This window comes from Podarcis erhardii, assembly GCF_964252035.2.
Source record: "Podarcis erhardii genome assembly, chromosome: Z".
Lineage (NCBI taxonomy): Eukaryota > Metazoa > Chordata > Lepidosauria > Squamata > Lacertidae > Podarcis > Podarcis erhardii.
The window spans coordinates 11,050,982-11,072,910 of NC_138504.1; the positions used below are offsets into that span (position 1 = coordinate 11,050,982).

The following is a 21,929-nucleotide window of genomic DNA, read 5'->3' on the forward strand; positions in this document are numbered from 1 at the left end:
TTCTTGGAAAAAAGTGGCAGAGACACATCATCATCATCATTATTATTATTATTATTATTATTATTATTATTATTATTTGTATATTGCCCTTCATCAGAAGATCTGAGGGCAGTTCATATAACTGGAGGGTGTGTATGTGCTGGGATTGCTGGATCGACTAGAGGCCAAACTGCTGGTTCAGATTACATTGTGTCTGTTTGCACAAAGTGCCCATTCGGATCCCACTGCAATGGCTATTTCATTTAGTCAAGCTTACCAGCACAACGTGCCCTCATGCACCATGCAGCAAACGGCAGGGTTAACTGTAAAAACAGCATACAAATGGCAACTAAGGAAGATGAAGGCAACTGAATGCACCAAAAACGAAAATGAAAGTGGGGTGGTAGTGATCAGATCTTGATTTTACACTCTGTATTTTTTAAAAAGAAAAAAAACCTGACATAAAAGCAACTTGCAGTGCTTGTTCATGATCTACATGTGTAAACTGCTCCAAATTTAAGATATGACAACTCGAGCAATGTTCAAATTAGGGGGAGGAATGATCCCTCTTAACTTCTGGCACCATTTAGAAGACTAAGAGGATAGATTTTACCAGGCAGGGTTGGAGACTCTGTGGCCCTCCAGATGTTTCTGGACTCTTAACTTCCATCAGTCCCAGTCAGCATGGCCAATGGTAAAGGAATGATGTGTACTGTAATCCATTAACATCTGGAGGGCCACAGGTTCCCCTCCTTTTTTTAAAAAGGCTTCCTACCTTTGTCCCTGTGATTCAAGCACTGGAATGGAGCAACGTACCCAAGCCTAAAGTACTGAAGTTGAAGGCTAGATGATGAAGTGTTGCTCTCTCCCTCCACGTCTGTGATGAAAGCCCTATGTGTCTGCCATTGGTGATGACGAGCGGCAACCAGTTCAATTTGATACAAAAGTGAAAATAAAGGATATGCCAAAAAGGTTAGGATCCCTGCCAATGGGGTGAGCTAAGATGTAGACACTGCTGCCCCATGGAATAATTAAAATGTGGCCTCTGTACAACGGTCAGCATATAAAAAAACAACTTGTTGTCAGGCGATTCCTGCCTGCTAGCACAGGCTGAGACTTGTGCTATAGGAATAGGTTTTCCTGATAGGCCTTTCACTTGTCTAGCTTTTGCCAGCATGAAATCAAGGTGGGCCAAAGACTTGTGGGGCAGGGGAAACACTTTTAACGACAACTGTTTGAGGTAGAACATTGTAGTCTCCCACCATACTGTCCCAAGCCCTTGCCTGTACTCAAGCCAGGGTCCGAGCCAAGGGCTTATAAAAGCCAAGGCAAGGGGGGGGGGTGGGAGAAAATGATGAGGCAAAATGCCACCCAACTGAAAACCAACTTACTTCTTTCTCTCCTTGTCCCTTTTCAGAGTTTGCGAGCCTCCTGCCTGCTGGGCCTGAGACTGGAGTAATTCGGCCGCCGTCTTCCTCTGCTTAAATGCGTTGACTTCATCATCCAGGGATTTCTTCTTGTCCTCCACTTTCTTCTTTTCGTCCTGGTGAAGCTTCTTCAGGCGGTCAAATTTCTCATGCAACTGGAATGGAAGCCCAGGGTAAAAATATGCATGAGTGCAAAAACAGGGAGCTGGGGGATAGATGCTTGGCGTAAGAGATTTCAAAGCTATGCTGCAGGGAGCCTTCAGGTTCCTCATAAACCTACCACGGGGATCCTCAAAAAAGGAAATCAGTGATGATGTCCCTAAAAGACAGCTTGCCCACTGCTACTGCTTTCCCTACAGAATGCAAAGCTACAATGGAGTGCTGAGGGTATACTCTGCACAAGGCAACCACAAGACCTAGTAATTCTGCAACCAGTGCTATTCATGAAGAGTCTGTACACCCAAGAATATGCTCCCAAAGCCAATGCACTGCTTGCAGGAGTTTGGAGAAGCAAGTCAATGCCTATGTTCACACATTGCAGTAAGCCATAAGCTGGGATGTGGGATCTTTTGGGCCTGGTGGATCATATCATTATCTGGCCCCACCCCTGCAGGCCAACTTAGGCAGGTGGGCGAGAGGACAAACCCACCAATCAGCTGAGAGGTGCATTGTCCTTCCCACCTGTCAGTCCCTTTTGCTATGCTAAATGGCTGTTGGGTGGTTGGGAACCACAGCAGAAGAGACTTTGCCAACCCTATGCTCAACAAAGCACCAAGCAGAGGGCTGGCACAGCTGCTTTCTGCAGGGATTGGCTTCATGGCTGAGTTCTCCATGGAGAACTCAGTCATGCAGCCAATCCAGCAGTGTGAACACCTTTACAGTGGTGCCTCGCAAGACGAAATTAATTCGTTCCGCAAGTCTCTTCGTCTTGCGAGTTTTTCGTCTTGCGATGCACGGTTTTCCATAGGAATGCATTGAAAATCAATTAATGCGTTCCTATGGAAACCGCCTTCCCCCGACCTCTTCTGGCGGGCGGCATTTTAAAATCGCCCGGGACAGCGGAGGACTTCCGCTGTCCGGGCGATTTAAAAGCCCCTGGGAAGGCAAGCAGGGGGGACAAAGACTTTTGCCCCCCGCCTTCCTTCAGAAGAGGTCCAGGACAGGCTTCGCGGACCTCTCCGCAAGGAGCGGGAGCGCTCCTTGCGGAGAGTTGCCAGCGCGCCCAGGCTTCGCGGCCCCACCGCCCGGCTTCGGGACATCGTTCCGATGCCAGGCGGCGGGGGGAGGCTTTCTCGCCCCGCCGCCTGGCATCGGGACGATGCCCCGAAGCCGGGCGGCGGGGGGAGGCGTTCCTGCCCCGCCGCCCGGCATCGGGACGATGCCCCGAAGCCGGGCGGCGGGGGGAGGCTTTCCGGCCCCAAAGCCGGGCGGCGGGGGGAGGCGTTCCCGCCCCGCCGCTCGGCTTCGGGACATCGTTCCGATGCCGGGCAGCAGGGGGAGGCGTTCCCGCCTCGCCGCCCGGCATCGGGGCATCGTTCCGATGCTGGGCGGCGGGGGGAGACTTTCCCGCCCCGCCGCCCGGCTTCGGGACATCGTTCCGATGCCGGGCGGCGGGGGGAGGCGTTCCTGCCTCGCCGCCCGGCATCGGGGCATCCTTCCGAAGCCCGGCGGCGGGAGGAGGTGTCCCCGCCCCGCCGCCAGGCTTCGGAGGAGGTCCGAGGACAGCGGGGAAGACGAGCTGCGCTTCCCCACTGTCCCGGAGATTTCCCTATGGGCTGTCGTCTTGCGAAGCAAGCCCATAGGGAAATTCGTCTTGCGAAGCGCCTCCAAAACGGAAAACCCTTTCGTCTAGCGGGTTTTCCGTCTTGCGAGGCGTTCGTCTTGCGGGGCACCACTGTACTGTGATAGACTGCGCAACTGAGACTCTGTTGGGCAGCCAATCCATACATGTTCCAGCCTGCTCCATAACTGATGTCACATATGGTATTAGGTGGCTTGTTTGGGAGAAATGGTTTCGTGGACCAAGCTGTGACCCATAGTGGGCCAAATTTGGCCCACAAGGCGGAGATTCCCCACTTCTGTCACAACCATGGCTTGTTCACTGTACACGAGTGAAGTCATGCCTGCTTTGCTGCTCTCAGCTCATACCAAGAGGAAACAAATCACAAACCCTAACTTAGTTAAACCTGAACTAGGAATCATGGTTTGTTTCATCCCCAGCCAACCACAATCTGTAGCTGAGGATTGTTCTTAGATTACAGACGGTGATTTCTTGGGAGCAAAAGCACGTACCACATGATCACAAGTTCAAACAAAATGCTATGCCAGAGACCATGGTATGTTTCTTCCCAGTACAAGCCAGGAAAAGCAAAGCAGGTGGACAATGAGAAAGGGTTTTGTAGCAAGATCGAGAGGAAAATCAGGAGAAGATGCATGTAGTATTATGGGAATGTGAAAGGGTGAGCAAATAGCCCTGCTTTCTGAATCAGAAAATATTCAACCCATTGAATACCTATTTCTTCCTATTGCTGCCACTGATATAGTGTTGATTTTTCCCTTTGCTTACTCTCTGCCCCCCTCCCCCACACAAACTAAATTAGACATAACTGAAGACACAACATATTTATAGTGGGGGGTGGTCTTCCAGGAGTCTGCTGCTAGGTCCTTGCCTGGGAGACTCCCAAAACACTGGTTATATGGATAGGTTTTCAGCTGTTAACTTTAAAATACACAAGCTTGCTATGGTGTGGAAGTGAACCAACAAATGTGAGATGATAAAATAGTGCTAGTTTTATTACACCAATAAAAAAAATGTGATTGATATAGAATACATTTTATATTAATTTTGTTTGATTTGTATATTTTATAATAAAAAGAAAAATTTAGTACTAGTTAGCCTTGATTAATCTGCAGATATAAACCTCCCTGGTTACAGTTAACCTGAACATCACACACAGTTTAAGCCAAAAATCAGAGAACACAGTAAATAAAAGTTATCACGTTAACCTCTTTTTCAGCCTCTTTCAATTCCGCTTCTTTCTCCTTAACTCTCTGCACAAACATTTGCCGCATTTCCTCCTCCTTTTTCTGCAGCTCTCCCAGGAACTCATTCCTTTTGGCCTCGTAGGTTTCTTGTAAACTAAGGTGACAGGATGGAGGTTGAGGAGATAAAAGAAACATTTCAGAGAGATACAGAACAGGGAAAGCTAAAGGATCAAATTTTGTTTCCCACTCACGCAACCAGAAACCTACTAATGCCGCGAGAGTCTACAAATATGCATTGCTGTGATAATGCTGAACTGTGTGAAACAGGACCTCAAATCTCAAAACGCCATGTCTTAGGTTTTTGTTAAAATTAAATGCTGCACATTTCTAGACTTCAAGGTTGAAAAGGGGGAACTTTAAAAACCATTGGTAAACTGAGGCTGGTAAGTTTCTTCTCACTACAACAAACCTCCTTGTGACAAGAATGAAAAATCTTTCAATAATCAAATTCCCTCTGAGGGAATCTAAAATTCTGTGTTCAGAAAGTAAGGTTGAGTAACTCTGTTGCCTATTTGCTGTGCACAATTTATTATCCCTCAATTGTTTGCAGCTTCAAATTATTTTAAGGTGTTTTTAAGATCGGGACAGCATAGATGGAAGAGATTTTAAGGGCGTGGAGAGATCAGAAACCATGCAAGGAATGGCACATGACAATGAAGCTTTTTTCTACACTGTTCATATATGTTTCCAAAAACTTCACTAAAGCCATGAGGACTAGAAACAAAATTTTCAAAAACATGACACGAAATTCTTTGAATGTCAAAATTTGTTACAGGACATGTGTTCCAGACATACACTACTAGACCCAAAATTTAGTGTTCCTCACTGTGTTCCATGGCCAATTAACAAAGTGTTGGCACTGTTCATTTAATATTTTCAAAGTGGACATGTCTCACCAATGCCTAGTAATAATATTCTGGTGAAATACAGGCGTCCCCCCACTTACGCGGGGGTTACGTTCCCAGATGCTGTGCGTATATGTGAAATAGCGTAAAGTGGGGAGGTCACTGTTGAGAGAGGCTGGGAAGTCTCTCTCTCTCTCTCTCTCTCTCTCTCTCTCTCTCTCTCTCTCTCTCTCAGCAAATCCCATCCATCACACCCACCTTCCCTGGGTGGCGATGCGCCCTTGCACATGCATGTGTGAGACCTGCCTGCCTCCAGTGACTGGAAGATTGAGCTAGAGGTCAGTGGGTTCAATGGGCTATTGTCTGGGTGGCTCCCGGTGCCCAATGCCACTGCAGGGCCTCTCAGCACTCTCCCTGTTAAGTCTTGGAAGCTGATGGAGACAGTTTGTTTTTTATTTATTTCTCTGCCACCCCCCACCCAAGAAATAATGTTGCTGCTTGCTTTTGGGGCAGCAGCGATCGGAGGGCAGAGGGTGTCTCAGCTCCTGCCCAAGGAACAAAACTGATAAAAGAGAACACGCAAAGGGATGGGCAAGTTGGGTAGAGAGTGATGGCTCTGCAGGACAAGGAAGAAGAAAGTCAAGGAGGATGAATGAGTGGGGGCAATGAGACACTCTGAGCAGCCATGCAAGCTGTCCCCCCTCCCCACACTCTCCAGCTCTGTCCTGCTCTTTTCACACTGTTTTGGAACCATTTTCTGGTTCAAGTTATTTATTTATTTATTTAGCCGCCACACGTAAACGCGGTTGCACACGAGTGGAATGGCCGTAAGTGGGGGGATGCCTGTATACCTGAATGGCTTGCTGTCTGGATCAGTGTCCTTAAATCCCATTTCCTCCAGTTTACATCGCCGGTACAACTCGTAATGGCGCGTGTGTGTCTGTTCACGGAGATCCTCCATGTTGACACGGATCAACATCTCTCTTAGCTTCACAAAGTCACAGTGCGCTTCGTTTTCCACTGTTCATGGTAAAAAGAGGAAGGGCCACTTGAATGCAGGCGGCTCTAAGCATGTGTTACACAGAGTCCTCCGTAGTTAAGGAAACAAGAAGTTTGAACCTCCCCTTGAGGGAAAAAAGAACTGGCACAGTGAAGCCTATACAGTGCTCCAAAAAACCCCGAAACAAACAACAACCCCAAACCAGGAACTTGGAGAAAACATGGAAAGGTGGCAAAAGTTGGATGATAGAGGAACAGGGAGGAAATGGTATATAATGGCCGTAATATTTCAAAACATTCTTAGACATAAACAGATTATTACTCCAGAAAAGTCTACCCACCCACAGTAAACCCCAGAAAAGTTTTCTCTCTCAGTTCAGCTCTTACTGGCACTTATTTTCAGCAGTATTCACTATGGGTATTCTCCATAGCATCACCTACATTAGCAGTACCCTGTAAGACAGCTAGATCAGTGTTTCCCAACCTTGTGCCTCCAGCTGTTTTTGAACTACAACTCCCATCATCCCTGACTAGCAAGACCAGTGGCAAGGGATGATGGGAATTGTAGTCCAAAAACAGCTGGAGGCACAAGGTTGGGAAACACTGAGCTAGATGGATTTAGCTTAAGGTAAGTACAACTGAAACGTTGGCAATAACTAGGTGGCTGCTAGTACATCATCAGAAAATGAGAAGAGGGAGCACATATGTATTGATAATTTATATGTGCAAATTTAGAAAGAATTGCTATAATTCAAATAGAAACTCATCTCACAGCAACCTAGTGACCTGTGTCTGCTAACTACTGGTGAGCAACTTCAAGGTCTCTCCTGCTCATCTTTCTTATAGCTATTTATCTTTAAACTGAGGGCTGCAAAGCAGCTCCCACTGCTACCTAGCAACGGCTCCCAAATATTTGGGAAACCAAGGATGAACCAGAACCACGTCAGGAGAGGATTTAATCTTGGCTAAGACTGGTGCAGCAGTCGCTCTGCTCTCTTATTCAGCCAAATGTAAAAAGAGAATTCTGGCTTCCCAGTTTTGTACTGTGCTTGGCCAGCATGCTGCCACCCAATCACAAGGGTTAATGGTGTGGAAATGCTATATATAAGTCCTTGTAGTTTACTAGATGTTGAAGCTCTGGCCTGGAGTAATTTCTCATCGTTGCCAGATGTGTAGGGCCTGGCTGTGGTAGCCATGCTTAGGGAAACCATTGTTAGTTAGGGAATGGCATACTCTAACATACTAGGCCCGACCCCTGCTAGTGAAACATATTTCCAGGGTTAGCCACAGAAATAAAGCTTGAAGTGACATGCTACAACACTTTATTCCCATCTGATACTGAACTGGTTTTCCACACCATCTTCCAATGCAAAGAATAAACCATTTTTACCCACAGGGTTGCCATGGGGATGAAGCAATGCTATTTTGTTCCCACACAGAATTGCGGGCCAGTGGGTGCTTTCATTTTTTTATGGGGAAGTACAGCTGGCTGCCAGTCATCTATTCATATAGGCATTTACACAGTACACATAAAAAACACTTCGATCTTTTCCATTTGCGTATTTCGAACCTGTTCCTATCTCTGTGGAGTGAGGCTTAGATAACATAGCAGGGGATAAGGCCTGTATGTAGCATTGTGGGGAATTACCCACCAGAGGTTCAAGAAACATTGCATCACTTTTGTGAGGCCGGAATCCAGAAGTGAGGTCCAGAAAAGAAAAGAAATAAGCATCCACTTGATCAGGATTTTCCCATTTATTCCATACTCGAGTACTGAGGTGCAACAAACAATCTAGGAACCTGAGATGCAAGGAACAATCTGGGAACCTAGCAAGAAAATGGCTGGACTGCAAACAAAGGGCTCTGGGGTTTTCTATGTTCATTTTAAAACAAACAGAATTTTACTGGCAGGAGGGGCTACCTGTCTGCCTCGTGAACATCATCCCACCAACTACAATTCTGGCTGGACCTGTTTTTTCCCAGATGTCTCTAATTCCTGCTACTTTAACTTAGGTTCATTGTTCTGCACACATCAATAGCAACTCTGGTCTGGGTAAAAATGTCACCACAGCCAAAGCCATCACTTACCCTGCACCGTCCCCCAGGGATACTGCCGGGCCTTCATCATTTTGTTCCCTATCTTGATTTCTTCTGTGCTGCCAATCACGGCGAAAGGTAAATGGGCCTAAAACAGAAGCAATTCAAACAATAATCATAAGGAACACGGCATACCTTTTAATGTATTTTTCCTTTTCTTTTAGAACTTGTAAAGGTGGTTTCATTGCTTTTAGAGTTTGTTGAAACGATTTTGTTGGGGTTTCCCCACTCCACCCCTGAACTTCTGGATGGTGGTTGTTTAAAATCTTGTACTCCTTGCAGGTAAATGCGTTAAATAACAAGGGTGGTATTCAAGGCTAGCCCTACTCAGAGAAGACCCACTGAGGTTAGTGGGCATGACTAGCTTAGGTTTGTTAATTTCAGTGAGCTTGCTGAGTAGGACTTGGCTGAATACCACCCCCATATCTACAGCCGTTTTCCAGAATGCTCAAAGCGTTTGACAATAAACCTGAAAAGGCAAAGATAGCACACTAGGATCCTGTTGTGATCTTCCCCAGTCTTTCTCATGAAGGATTTGGATAATTACTAAACCGCACATGACCCAAAATGTTTTATGGTTTATTATTTATATGGTGCTATTAGCCAGCAGGTACTTTTTACAAAGCACAGTAGTATTAGGTCCCTTCCTCCAAGGAGCTTACAATCTAAAATTCTCCACGGCAGAACCAACAGGAGGAAGGAAGTGGACAGCAGGGGAAGAATGTGTGATTGATTCTGTTACAAGTGCTTAGGCACAGTTACCACAGATTATGAGAGGAGGGGTTCTGCCTAAAGCACAGCGGAAAACAGGAGTTTTTAAGACTACCCCTTGTTCTTTCATTTAAAGTACAGACACATGATCATTTTATACTCTGAAGCTATCAATGGGACAGATGGAAGAAAGGCAAGAAAAATTCATAGGAAGCTGCTTTATACTGAGTCAGTTACATGCTGGGTCAGCATTGCCTGCACAGACTGACAGCATCTCTCCAGATGCTCTAGACCTGAGCTCCAGCCCTTCATCCAGTAGGACTGGATTTATAGCTCTGGCTAGTGCTGCTTCTTAGGGACGTGGGTGGCGCTGTAGGTTAAACCACAGAGCCTAGGACTTGCAGATCAGAAGGTCAGCGGTTCCAATCTCCGCGACGGGGTGAGCTCCCGTTGCTCGGTCCCTGCTCCTGCCAACCTAGCAGTTTGAAAGCATATCAAATTGCAAGTAGATAAATAGGTACCGCTCCGGCGGGAAGGTAAATGGTGTTTCCGTGCACTGCTCTGGTTCGCCAGAAGTGGCTTAGTCATGCTGGCCACATGATCCAGAAGCTGTACGCCGGCTCCCTTGGTCAGTAAAGCGAGATGAGCGCACAACCTCAGAGTTGTCTGTGACTGGACCTAATGGTAAGGGGTCCCTTTACATTTTTAGTGCTGCTTCTTACTGGGGCAGGTGCCTCTCTCCCAGAAGAACCTGACAGGTGAAAAGCAGCATTGCACCTTATGCACTCAAATTCCCGACCAGTTAAATACCAGAAATCCTGCCATGCGTCTTCTCCAGCTGCAGGTTTTGATACAGCAAGTCTGGCAACATCAGCCCAGACACACTCAGGAACAACGGACCTTTCCATGTATGGCAAGATTTGCATTAAACAAAAACAACCCTGAATGTGTTATAGACGACCTTTTCGTTCTTTCATTTCAAAATCATCCTTACACACAAGCGGATCACGTGATAGGTATTTATACACAAGCAGTTCACAATTCTAGGTTTGGAAAAGGAAAAACGCCAAGCACAGGAACAGCATGGCTCCCCAGCCACGAGAAACACACGCCTCCACCCTACAGGAAATGAATGGGAAATGCTATTAATTGCAGCACTGCACAGCAAGAGCCAGGGATGGCTGCCAGAAAAAGAAACACATTTCGAAAAGCAGCAGGGGTGGTAGGGGATATAAGGTTGTGTTAGTGACTGAAAAAGTGATCCCTTGAGAAAATATCTACAAGGCTGGGTTTTGTGCATAGCTACACACTTGCTGAATGCAACTGTGACAATAATACCACAGCTACACATAGCTATTATAATAAAAATTTGTTTCTATGCTATTTTGGTGAGACTCAGCATAATGCATGTGGGCAGGGCTGCAGAGCGCTTAATACTTTTCTCATTCATCCCCTCAACCTACTCCCTGTATATCAATATATAAAGCGGGAAGTCTGTGCACAGAATAAAGGTAAAGGGACCCCTGACCATTAGGTCCAGTCGTGGCCGACTCTGGGGTTGTGGCGCTCATCTTGCTTTACTGGCCGAGGGAGCCGGCATACAGCTTCCGGGTCATGGGGTCAGCAGGACTAAGCCGTTTCTGGCGAACCAGAGCAGCGCACGGAAATGCTGTTTAGCTTCCCTCCGGAGCGGTACCTATTTATCTACTTGAACTTTGACGTGCTTTCGAACTGCTAGGTTGGCAGGAGCAGGGACCAAGCAACGGGAGCTCACCCCGTCGCAGGGATTCAAACCACCGACCTTCTGATTGGCAAGTCCTAGGCTCTGTGGTTTAACCCACAGCGCCACATGCACCCCTTGTGCACAGAATGGGAGGGTGCTAAATTGGGCAGCTCAGGTGGGGTAAGAGCAACTCCGCCCCCCCCCCCGCAAGTGTTGGGTTCAAGCCCCTTCCTTCTAACTGGTATGCGGATGAGAGCTGCAATCTCAAGTCTCCTAAAATCAGTGGTAGCAGAGAGAGACATGCAGGCACCAGCTCTCACCCACTCCAGCAGTAAATTGGGGGGGGGGCTGTCCTTTCCCAACCAAAAGCATTGTGAGGGGAGAGTGAATTGGGCTAATTTGAATAACTAAATGCAGGAGAGAATGTGTCAGCTTCTAACTGACACACTAATTCCAAAAGAATGTGAATTTTCACAGGTCCGTGACTTGTAATTCTTATTTCAGACATGCATATCCAAGTCATGAATGTGCTACTCAGCGTGTTTCGTGGTTGATGTGTCAGGCCTCAGTTCATTCACACCTCTCACCAGATCAGGGTTTCCCAAACTTGGGTTTCCAGCTTTTTTGGGACTACAATTCCCATCATCCGTGACCACTGGTCCTACTAGCTAGAGATGGTGGGAGTTGTAGTCCAAAAACAGCTGGAGACCCAAGTTTGGGGAAAGCCTGCACTAGGGTTATACTTATGTGTGGACTACTTACTATCTATGGAATAGGATATACAGAACTCTAGTGTTGTCAGGGTGGTTTTGGTTTTTTGTGTAAGAAGGTAGCAAGCTGCTAGTCCCTATGGCTTAAAGAGTGCCAAAGTGGTTTTGGATAAGCCTAACAGTGAACAAGGAGCACTTCTTCCATGCAGTACCTTAGCGAAAAACCCTGATATGCTCTCAACTTCAGTGAAAGTTCTTTTTAGCTAATATATCTTGTGGCTGGACTTTGCTGGACTCCCTGCACTTCATTCCACCAAGGTTCATCTGACTGAGACAATGGCCACATTCACACATGCCCCAAATCCTGGTTTAATATGCCAGGGTATGTACTTAAATTTTGGGCTTAATGTTGCATGAGAATACAGCTGGTGCCTATGAAAGTAAAGCCAACAAATCTCTCACACTGCAGTCAAGAAAAATGTTCTGCCCACCAGGTTATTTCAGCTGATGAAAGATTTGTTTTTCACTATCACATCACTCTTGGCTGAGACAATATGGGTGCACTTTCATAAAATACACCCCACACTCTATATGTAAAAATAACAACGGCAGCATTTATATTGTGCCTTTTGAACATTCGAAGTGCTTAGTGTACATCATCAAGGAAATCACAACAGCCCTATAAAATGGCAGGCTGGTATTTTTACCCCTGTTTTGCAAACGTAAGAGACAGAAGGAAATTTGCCCAGAATAAACTATAGCATCTGGCATTATTGCCTTACATTCATAGTCCCGTTTATCTCTGCCACGGACTCGTCATCTGTAGGGAACTGATAGATCTGCACCCCATTGCTGACAAGCTCACTTGTGATCTTAATCTTGAATTTCGTCAGCTCGCTTTTGGAAATGGCATCGGATTTGGCGATAATAGGAATGATATTTACCTGTGGAGAAACCAAGAAACAAAAAGAGGGAGGGGGGCTTTGAATGTTTAAAGTTGCCCTAAGTTTCTCATTGAACATATGAAACGACCTTGCACTGAACAACCTTACACTTAGCCCATTAATGTCCACTCTGAAAATAAGTAGCTATGGTCTCAGGTAGGGAGACGATATTTGCATTACCTGCTGCCTGAACTATCTTAACTGGTGATGGCAGGGATTGAATCTGGGACCTTCAGGATGCAGAGCACCTGGTCTGCCACTGAGCTTTGGCCCATCCCCAAAGTATAGGAAACAATGTGGTAGATGCGAAAGAGAAGGAAGCAATTTGTAGTTGAGCTGAGCCACGAATAATGACCAATGACATTTCCCCTCTGGGTGTCAACCTGACTCCTACCTTGCTATCGAGCTTCTTCATTGTTACCAAATCCAGGGATTTCAAAGAGTGGCCCGTGGGGGCAATGAAGTACAAGCAGGCATGGATGCGGGAGTCATGGTAGTTATGTAGCACCCGCTTGATCTTCAGTTCCTCTTGCAGGTAAGATTCGAACTGGGCATCAATGAATTCCACAATAGATTTATAGCTTTATAAGAAAGAAAGAGGGAGAAAACGTGGAACATGTTGTAATAAGTGAAATCGTCCAATGCTTCAATCATTAAAGAAGCAAAAGTTTCTTCCTAATTTATGTAATCACATGGACCACACAAAGCCTTTCATGAAAAGCAATGTCTCCCCCTCAAAGCCATCCTTGAGTCAACCAGGGCCATTCCGATGAGGAAACACATCTCCACAGAGTCAATTCAGACAATACAATGGAGGTCAACTTGCAAAGTAAAGCGAAACAAAACAAAACAAAACTATCATGCTCATAATACTACTATTACTATTACAGGGTGAGTCTTTTAAAAGAGGCCCCGTGGAACATGTGTACTCTGTATCGAGGGGGCTCTTTTAAAGGACTCACCCTGTAACAGTCGTCTGCTCCATATAAACCTAATGGAAGAAGATCGTCACTGTGTATTTTGTAAGCTGGAAAAAGTTGGTGACTTTGGGGCAGTTCATAGACATGAAGCTGTATCATACAAACACAGAGACTGGTTCATTTAGCCCAGTGTTCACTAACCTGGTGCCCATTCTGGTTGGGGCTGATGGGAGCTGTAGTCCCAAAACATCTGGAGAGAACCAGGTTGGTGAAGCCTGATCTAGCTGACTTGTCCGATATAACACAGATTCCTAGATCTTTCCCCCAATTGGCTACCAACATATATTCAGAGCTGACAATCATTGACTGTTAGACAGGCAATAAAGTGGGAGTGGGGGTGGGGGGACAACCTGATTTCCATTTAATCAAGAACAAACTTTTGCTTACCTGTCCTCTTTGTTAATCTGATCTCCAAAGCCCACTGTGCTAACAATGGTCAATTTCAGATGGACATTGCTTTCCTGGAGATCATAAGTACTGGATTTCAGCTGAACTCCTGGCTGCGAATGAGAGGCTGGCTCACCTTCAAACTTGGTATTGAAAAGGGTATCCATCAACGTTGATTTCCCAAGCCCTGTTTCTCCTTTAGGGAAGGGGGGAGGGAAGCAAAATGTTTTACAAGACATTAAAAATACACAGTGCCTCCTTTTGGGCCTGTAGTTAGTTAAGCAAGTTGAACATTAAACAACAGAGTCAGAACAGTGCTGATGAAAATTGTTTATTTTTGTCTTATGTGTTTAGAACCCTACTTTCCCATTGTCTGTATTCAAAGCAAATAACAAACAACAATTAAAAATCATCATCAAACAAATCGAAGACCCATAAAATCCACTGAAAAGTGGCAGAAAACATAAATCCTCAAACAGCTCAAACAGTGAAGCGCGCGCACACAGACAGCTTTTCAAAAGAATTCAGACTAGGGGTAGGAGATAATATAATAGTTTGCTGAGGGTTATTTCTAAAAATACAAGGATAAAAATAAAGTACCATAAAAAGACAGTATACATTAATTTTAAAAGATTCTGGAAAGAATGAATGTTTTTTATTATGTTAGTCCTGCACATTTCAGCTCAGGTTAGCCTTCTTCAGAGTCGTAAATCACTGGTTGTTTTATCTACAGCTCAAAGACCATCCATCCTACAGGCAGAATATCTCCGCCTGGAAGGACAAGAATATTTTCACAGCCCAGTTAAAACCCATAAGAGAAAGGGCCAACTATCTCTAAGAAAGATTCAACTGAATTAATATGACACCCATTTATATAATGTGTGATATTCGCCCACCAACTGCTCATCTGTCTTTTTAGACAGTCATCATTCTCTGTACTGAGGTAAATTATCCTCAACATGTAATTGTTTAACACTGCCTACACATGTGAAATATCTTTTTTTTAACATTATGCCTTCCTTTACAGCGATTTCATCTCATATGGATATAACTTGTTTAGTATTTCTCTTGATATTCTAAATTTAATTAAAACATTAGTAATAAAAGGGAGAGAGGGCCAACTGGTCAGAGTTAGAGCAGTACAACAATCCAATTGAAAAGTGGATAATTTAAAGCTGATATTTCAAGTGTATGGGTTTTTTTAAAAAAAATAAAAAAACCTCTTGCTGTATATTTTCTCATCCTTTATTTTATCTAGCTGCAGTTGCATTAAGCATCATTTGTAGCAGCAATCTAAATGTGTGTATAAGGCTCTCCATCAAAATCTAGCAACATCAACCAAGTGCAATGGTACAAATCACTGCTGATCTGTCTCCAGCCCTTCTTTCTTTTTAGTAGTACATCGATGCACTGACACACATTTCCTGCATCACAGACCAGGAAAGCATTTGCCCTCAGGGGATGGGGGAAGGCAGGGAAACCTAAGCCATTGCAAGAGAAAATGCCTTTTAGTCCATTAAAAAAAAATCCATCCACTTTTAGCAGGCAGATCTTTTTCTTTTTAAGGAGAGCGAATTCCCAGATTCCCAGCTTTCATTTAAAAAAAAAACCAATACGTTTTTAGCATTTGTATAACCTGAGATAACAGGCAAAACGTTCAGACTCTGTTCTTCTCATTTGCTTGTGTGTGATAAACCAGCCCACTCCCTTATTTTTCAGTGATTTATTTTGCTTGCCCCTTGGTAAAATTATTGCAGATACCCATGGTTGTGCACCTCTTTAGTTTTGGGTTACCGCTGCAGTGTGAGTACTGCCTTGAAATCACTACCTTGGAGCCAAATGTCATGTTGCCGTGGTAACGTAGATAGTATCAGGTAGGGCAGGATGGGGGACTGTTTTTCAGTCAAAGGCCACATTCCCTCAAAGGGGGGAAATCTGTTGAGGGCTGTATGCTGGGGGTGGTGTGGCTGAAGAATGGTGAACCTGGCTCACTATTACTTCAGGTAGTTGAGGACTATTCTCAGGACATTATCGAAACTATAAAACCTGCATTATTTTGGTACCACTTTTGACTGCCATGGCTTCATACAACACATTCTGAGAATTATACCTTCAGTAAGGGGCACTGATAATTGGATGATGGGGGTGGTGTGGTTGAAGGCCTTGGAGCCAGAACCAAAAGTAAACAGGACATCCACTTTTCTCACTTTCTGCCACCCCACGTTCTCTCTTGACACTTCCTTCCACCCGTTTCCCCCACCCTCCTGAAACTAGGCTGCGGGACTCATGTAGACCTGAGGCTGTAGGTTTCCACCACTGATGCAAGTCACAAGTTAGTCCACTGAGCTACTCCAAAGGAGGTATGGTCCTGGTGAGGAAAGCAGCAATGTGTCCTGTGCAAGGCCCATACAATATGGCACTTCCATAGATTGCCATGGCAGCATGATCACATGTACGAACTGGGAGCAAGTTCTTTACCACACAAGAGCCACCCCACTGAAAAATGGAGCTCATCCTGACATAATTACCAGCGCTCACCACATGATGGCACATTCTGTTCACCATGGTGAACCTGGCTCACCATTACCTCTGGTAGTTGAGGACGATTCTCAGGACAATATCGAAACTATAAAACTTACATTGTTTTTGTACTACTTTTGATGGCCATGGCTTCACACAACACATTCTGAGAATTATACTTTCAATAAGGGGCACTGATAATTCTCTGTTAAGAGATCCCTACAGTCTAGCTCGCTGGCAGTTCCTAGGGCAAAGCAAGTGAGCATCCAACCAAAATTTTCCTCTCTTACCACCTAAAGCAAGAGTGTGGAGCCAATGGGCACTACCTATGGGCCCTCCCAATTTAGGTCTGCCATAAAAGACTTGGCTGGCCCACCCCTAGTTCATCTTTGTCTCCAGCATCCAGTATTCTGAGGTATACTGCATGCTCCCAGTTTTGAGACAACGTGGCTGTAAAGACAGCATTTGCGAGTAGTATCTGTATGAAGTGCAATGGAAGATGTCTGCCATCTTTCTCTGTGAACATGGATAGGAAAGCTTTCTGCTCAAATGCTAGGTCACTGTATTTCCCAGTCAGCGGTAACAATTCTGGGCGAGACAGGACATTGACCCAGCAGTTTAAGTGGCTTTCCTGCTCCCTTTCTGAGCTAAGCATTTTCCCCCCTGTAAAAGCACCTTGCATTAAAGGACCAGAGACTGCCAATTATTGTCCATTTGGAGGCATAATTATCTAACTACAACCATGGCTGAAGCCATCTCCAAGTAGTCATGGCAGAAAAGGAGAAGGGTGCTGCCAGGGCATTTAAAATGCACTGGGTCAAGGAAACCTTTGCAGGCCTGCCCCCCCAAGTCCCATATCAAAATATGTTTACTTTCAGAGGTAAATATTTCATGGCCCACAGCACATGATCAGTCCAGACCAAAGTACCACCATTTAATGAGGAGCAACATGGGAGGTACTTTCTGGAACAGAAGACTAGACTTAATTTCTAAAACACATGCAGGGCCTCCAGATACAAATCCAGGCTTCCAAATAACGAGCTTACCTGACCACTGACCCAGCACTGGTACTGTGTAAGTGGCTAAGAGACTGGTCCCAGTTCAAACATCACCCCTTCAGTTCATATATTCAGTTGAAAGCCATCCAATGAACGGTAATCAAGCATTGCACAAGGACGTGTAAACCAGCCCCAGGAAGCTGTTCTTCCTAATGTCTGTGAAAATGCTAGCTGTAGTTTCCACCCCCTCACCAATGAGCACTCTGTGTGTGGTCAAAGGCACTATCCTTCTCGTGACTGCATATGCTTTGGGGCTAAAGCCCTGGGTTAACCCCATATTGGGCCTCTTTACAGTGCTGGGAAAACAACAGCAGCATAGATGGCATGGATGCCTGCCATCAGTCTCAGGAGATATACCATGTGCCTGACTATGCGAATCCTAAATTAGAATCTCTTTCTGCCTTTTAAAGAAAAGTATCAGCTGGCTCAGACATCCTTTCCCACCAACTATAGTGAACCTTGTCTCTTTGGGCCAGATTTAATTCTAGCTATAAATAAGTATTTTTATTGTTTAAGAGAACACCCCACGCTGTGCTAAAAAAACAACAACACCCCTGCCATCACTAAAGGCCATTAAAAACACAGTTTTAATTAAAACTGGCATCGTGTGAGTTGGGGACACACACACACATAAACAGCAAACATTTAAACTACAAGAAATGAAGCAAAACATGATTCCTATGCACTGCTTAGAATTGCTAATGATTGCGCCCTATAGAAAAGCCTCAAATAAATAAATATAACATTTCAGGGAAACAGTTAAATGGACATTCCATAAAGAGCCTGTAGTTATGATCACAGCACTAAGAATTGAAGCATTACAAATGGATGACATCTGTGCAAACATGGAAAGAGAAAATATCCCACCATGCAGTGTGACACTTGGACTAGATCAGTCTTCTCAACCTGGTGCTCTTTGGGATGTTTTGGACCACAGTTCCCATCAGCTTCAGGACCATATGGCTGGGCTGGCTAGGCTGAAAGGAGATGTGGTCCAAAATATCCTAAAGGGCACCAGGTTGAAGAAAGTTGATGGTTTGTTTTTCTTGGCCCCAGCGGAGGGGGGTATGTACAGACTGGAACCGTAGTATGTGGAGTGGGATCTGACTACACCCCTGTGTTGTTTTCATGCTGAAATTCCTCTCCCCCAAACTAACCACACTTAAATGGTGCCAACAGCAGCGAATGATACCTGCAGGGCAAAGAGCAGCAGGAAAATGGTACAGAAGGCAGGAGAAAGCCGACAATACCTTGTGTCTTCCTGCACACTATTCTCATGAAACTAAAGCACCTTGTATTTTCAGTATTCTTAAATGCTTAGCCCTGGAGCATACAGTGGCTGAAAAGCTCCCCTTTTCCACTGTTTGGGTGACTCTAGGACACTGTACACAGGGACTCCACTTCAGAAATAGTAACGAGTCTTCGGCCCCCTGCAACCCCAGACTGCTACACTACTGGGAACCAATGCTTCTTTGTCCTTGGTGCAACTAAAGCAGTGGGGCACAATCCGAGCTAATTTGTCTGCAAAGAGCTTCACTAAATGCCATTTTAAGACTGAAATAGATTGCAGTCTGGGCTTCCATTTCATCTGCTACCAGCCTTCCTACCCAGAACTCCACCCTGTCGCTTCCTTTTCTTTCTTTTTAACAATTAAGCATGAGGAAGAGTTTCTGGAATTCACAAACCAATTCTCTATATTTTGCTTTTTTTCCAGCCAGCTCTAATAAAGATATTGGGTGCTACTGCCCTACCAGGGTTATTGCCAAGAAACAGTAACTGATATTTAATGAGCTACGGATTTCCTGGAACAGAACCCAAAAGAATGGGCCCTCATCAGAAGGAGGTGCAACCTGCATCACATCTCTGGGAAGAAAGTGTATGGATTTATTGCTTTTGAATTCAAGAGTTTCCTGGAATGGGACATTACAGACCAATCTCAACTCTCAATGAGACTCCATCCTGGAGCTGTGCCCAGGCAGCGCTTCCTGACAGAGAGGTCATCGAGTTTTGAACATGCAATCTTTCACAGCTTGCCAAGGCTAGGAAGTCTTTGCCAGACCCAACTTTTAAAAGAAAAGGGACAGAGCTCTGTGTGTGTGTATCAGACCATGAGTTCCTGATGATCAAGCAGAAAGCATCTAATTCCTGCATTCTTAAAACATTTCATAGAATCATAGAGTTGGAAGAGACCACAAGGGCCATCGAGTCCAACCCCCTGCCAAGCAGGAAACACAATCAGAGCACTCCTGACATATGGTTGTCAAGCCTCTGCTTAAAGACCTCCAAAGAAGGAGACTCCACCACACTCCTTGGCAGCAAATTCCACTGTCGAACAGCTCTTACTGTCAGGAAGTTCTTCCTAATGTTTAGGTGGAATCTTCTTTCTTGTAGTTTGGATCCATTGCTCCGTGTCCGCTTCTCTGGAGCAGCAGAAAGTATACTTTTATACAGAAAAATAGCATCTAACTACCCCATTGGCATAATCTGGCATAGCCAAGTTGGGTAAAGACTGAATACATCCATTAACCGAGGTCACATATCATCGAAACAAAAGCAATCTGGTAAAGCGGCCTGTGCAAAAATTCAGTTTTTAAAGAACACAAAGTCTGATGCTGCCATGGTAAGAGTTCAAGGTGGCGTTCATTGCTGCCCCCTTTCGTGTACAACAAGTCTGTATAGATTGGTTAGGCTGAGAGAGATGGTCTGTCCCAATGTTATATTCATGGCAGAGTTGGAATTCGAACTCTGATCAGTCTTAACCTTGCACTCTAACTACGATACCACAAGAGCTTTCAAAAAGTCATTACACGGCCTTAGGCCACCCTCCATCGCTCTCCCTGACCCAGCCTCCCTTTTGCAATATAGGTATGATAAACATTGCCCAACATTTCAGGGCTGCAGCAGTAAGGCTTATCTATGCAAAATGCTTTTCAACACTTTAGCGCCAAATAAATGCTAAGGTATTCATATTAGTAATACGCTGAGGTATGTGGTTTCCTCCTGCTTATAAACAACTCGTAAGATCAGGTTAGTGCTTTGAGGGCCATGACAGGTCCTCACTGGTTTTTAAAACGAAGTATCAGAATGGACAACCTTGTATTTACTAAATCCCCTGGGGGGACACCACTGTAACAGAATTCCAGGCTAATGGAAAAGTGGGTTCCTCTCCTGTCCACCGAAGATAATAGCTGAAGCGCAGCTGTCAACTCCCTTCAGATTTCTTTCCAACTAAACAGGGCAGACAGCACATTAAAAACTGCACAAGGCAGTCAAATTTTTATGTGCATAATTCACTCAACAGGAAGGCAGTGAGTCTCGTTTACCAAAACTGTATTACCGGTGCCATATGACCTAGAATGCTGAACCCTGGTTAGTGCTAACCATAGTTTGTTGCTTTAACCCTGGTTAAGATCACAAATAGATAATGAAACCAAGGTTTAGTTTACTGAACAAAGCCCTGCCCTGGAGGATGTACAGTGGTGCCTCGCAAGACGAAAATAATCTGTTCCGCGAGTCTCTTCGTCTAGCGGTTTTTTCGTCTTGCGAAGCATCCCTATTAGCGGCTTAGCGGATTAGCGCTATTAGCGGCTTAGCGGTTTAGCGGCTTAGCGGCTATTAGTGGCTTAGCGGCTTAGAAAAAGGGGGGGGAAGGGAAAGAACTCGCAAGACTCGCAAGACGTTTTCGTCTTGCGAAGCAAGCCCATAGGGAAATTCGTCTTGTGAAGCGCCTCAAAAAACGGAAAACCCTTTCGTCTAGCGGGTTTTTCATCTTGCGAGGCATTCGTCTTGCGGGGCACCACTGTATACAGAAAGACCAGTCACCTTATAAAGTGACTTGGAGAGGCAGCGTAACAAGAGAACCAGCCCTATCAATGCTGGCACTCTCCTTGTGGAATGCTCTCCCCAGGTATGCTCACCTGGCACCATCATTACATATCTTTAGGCACCAGGCAAAAATATTCCTCTTCCATCAGGCCTTTGACTTTTAACTACCTATAGACTTTTTGCATGGGTGGGATGTAGTTGTTTTTAAATTTATATATAATTGTATTTTAGATTTTCTAAAATGCTGATTTTAATGTATGAATGTGTTTGTTTTTTGCTTCAAATACTATGGCAAAAAGAGCAAGTAATACGTTTAATAAATAAACAAACAATTTAACCAGGGTATGTTCAGTGCAGATGAAATACTTAACCCCCAATCTTAGTTTGCAAACCTTCTACAAGTCATAGTATCACAGCATAGTTGGCAACCAATATCTAAACAGAAGTAAAGTGTTCAGAAGTAATGGCTAACCTTTTTTTATTAATGCACCGAGCCTCAGAGAACACTCTGCTTTCTGCCGAGCTCTACATTTTCTGCATTTACTATCAAGTACAGAGATATTTTTCTGCTACGAAATCAGAAAGCAGCTACTTTAAGCTCTCTGATATGATTTCAAAGACTTTTGTTTGTAATGTAATTGGAACAAAATGTAATCAAAAGAGCAGGCTTGCATCCAAT

General features: G+C 44.8%; 1 protein-coding gene and 1 long non-coding RNA gene across 7 annotated transcripts in view; one reads left to right on the plus strand and one right to left on the minus strand.

Annotated features, from left to right (window-relative positions):
• Positions 1-21,929, minus strand: part of SEPTIN6 (septin 6) — a 49,301-nt gene that overhangs the window by 9,061 nt on the left and 18,311 nt on the right. For 4 of the 6 annotated variants that reach the window (XM_081848107.1, XM_081848105.1, XM_081848104.1 and 1 more), the window contains exons 3-9: positions 13,848-14,043; positions 12,875-13,061; positions 12,319-12,480; positions 8,384-8,480; positions 6,148-6,316; positions 4,413-4,545; positions 1,371-1,561 (exon numbers count right to left, since the gene is read on the minus strand). In XM_081848107.1, coding sequence (XP_081704233.1) covers positions 1,371-1,561; positions 4,413-4,545; positions 6,148-6,316; positions 8,384-8,480; positions 12,319-12,480; positions 12,875-13,061; positions 13,848-14,043 — 1,135 coding nt within the window. Of the gene's footprint in view, positions 1-256; positions 303-795; positions 879-1,370; positions 1,562-4,412; positions 4,546-6,147; positions 6,317-8,383; positions 8,481-12,318; positions 12,481-12,874; positions 13,062-13,847; positions 14,044-21,929 lie in introns of all 6 variants that reach the window. The other 2 variants (XM_081848109.1, XM_081848108.1) reach the window with 2 other exon arrangements.
• Positions 21,112-21,929, plus strand: part of LOC309334092 — a 55,155-nt gene continuing 54,337 nt past the window's right edge. The window contains exon 1 of the long non-coding RNA XR_014152865.1: positions 21,112-21,226. This is a non-coding gene — a long non-coding RNA (uncharacterized lncRNA). The remainder of the gene's footprint in view (positions 21,227-21,929) is intronic.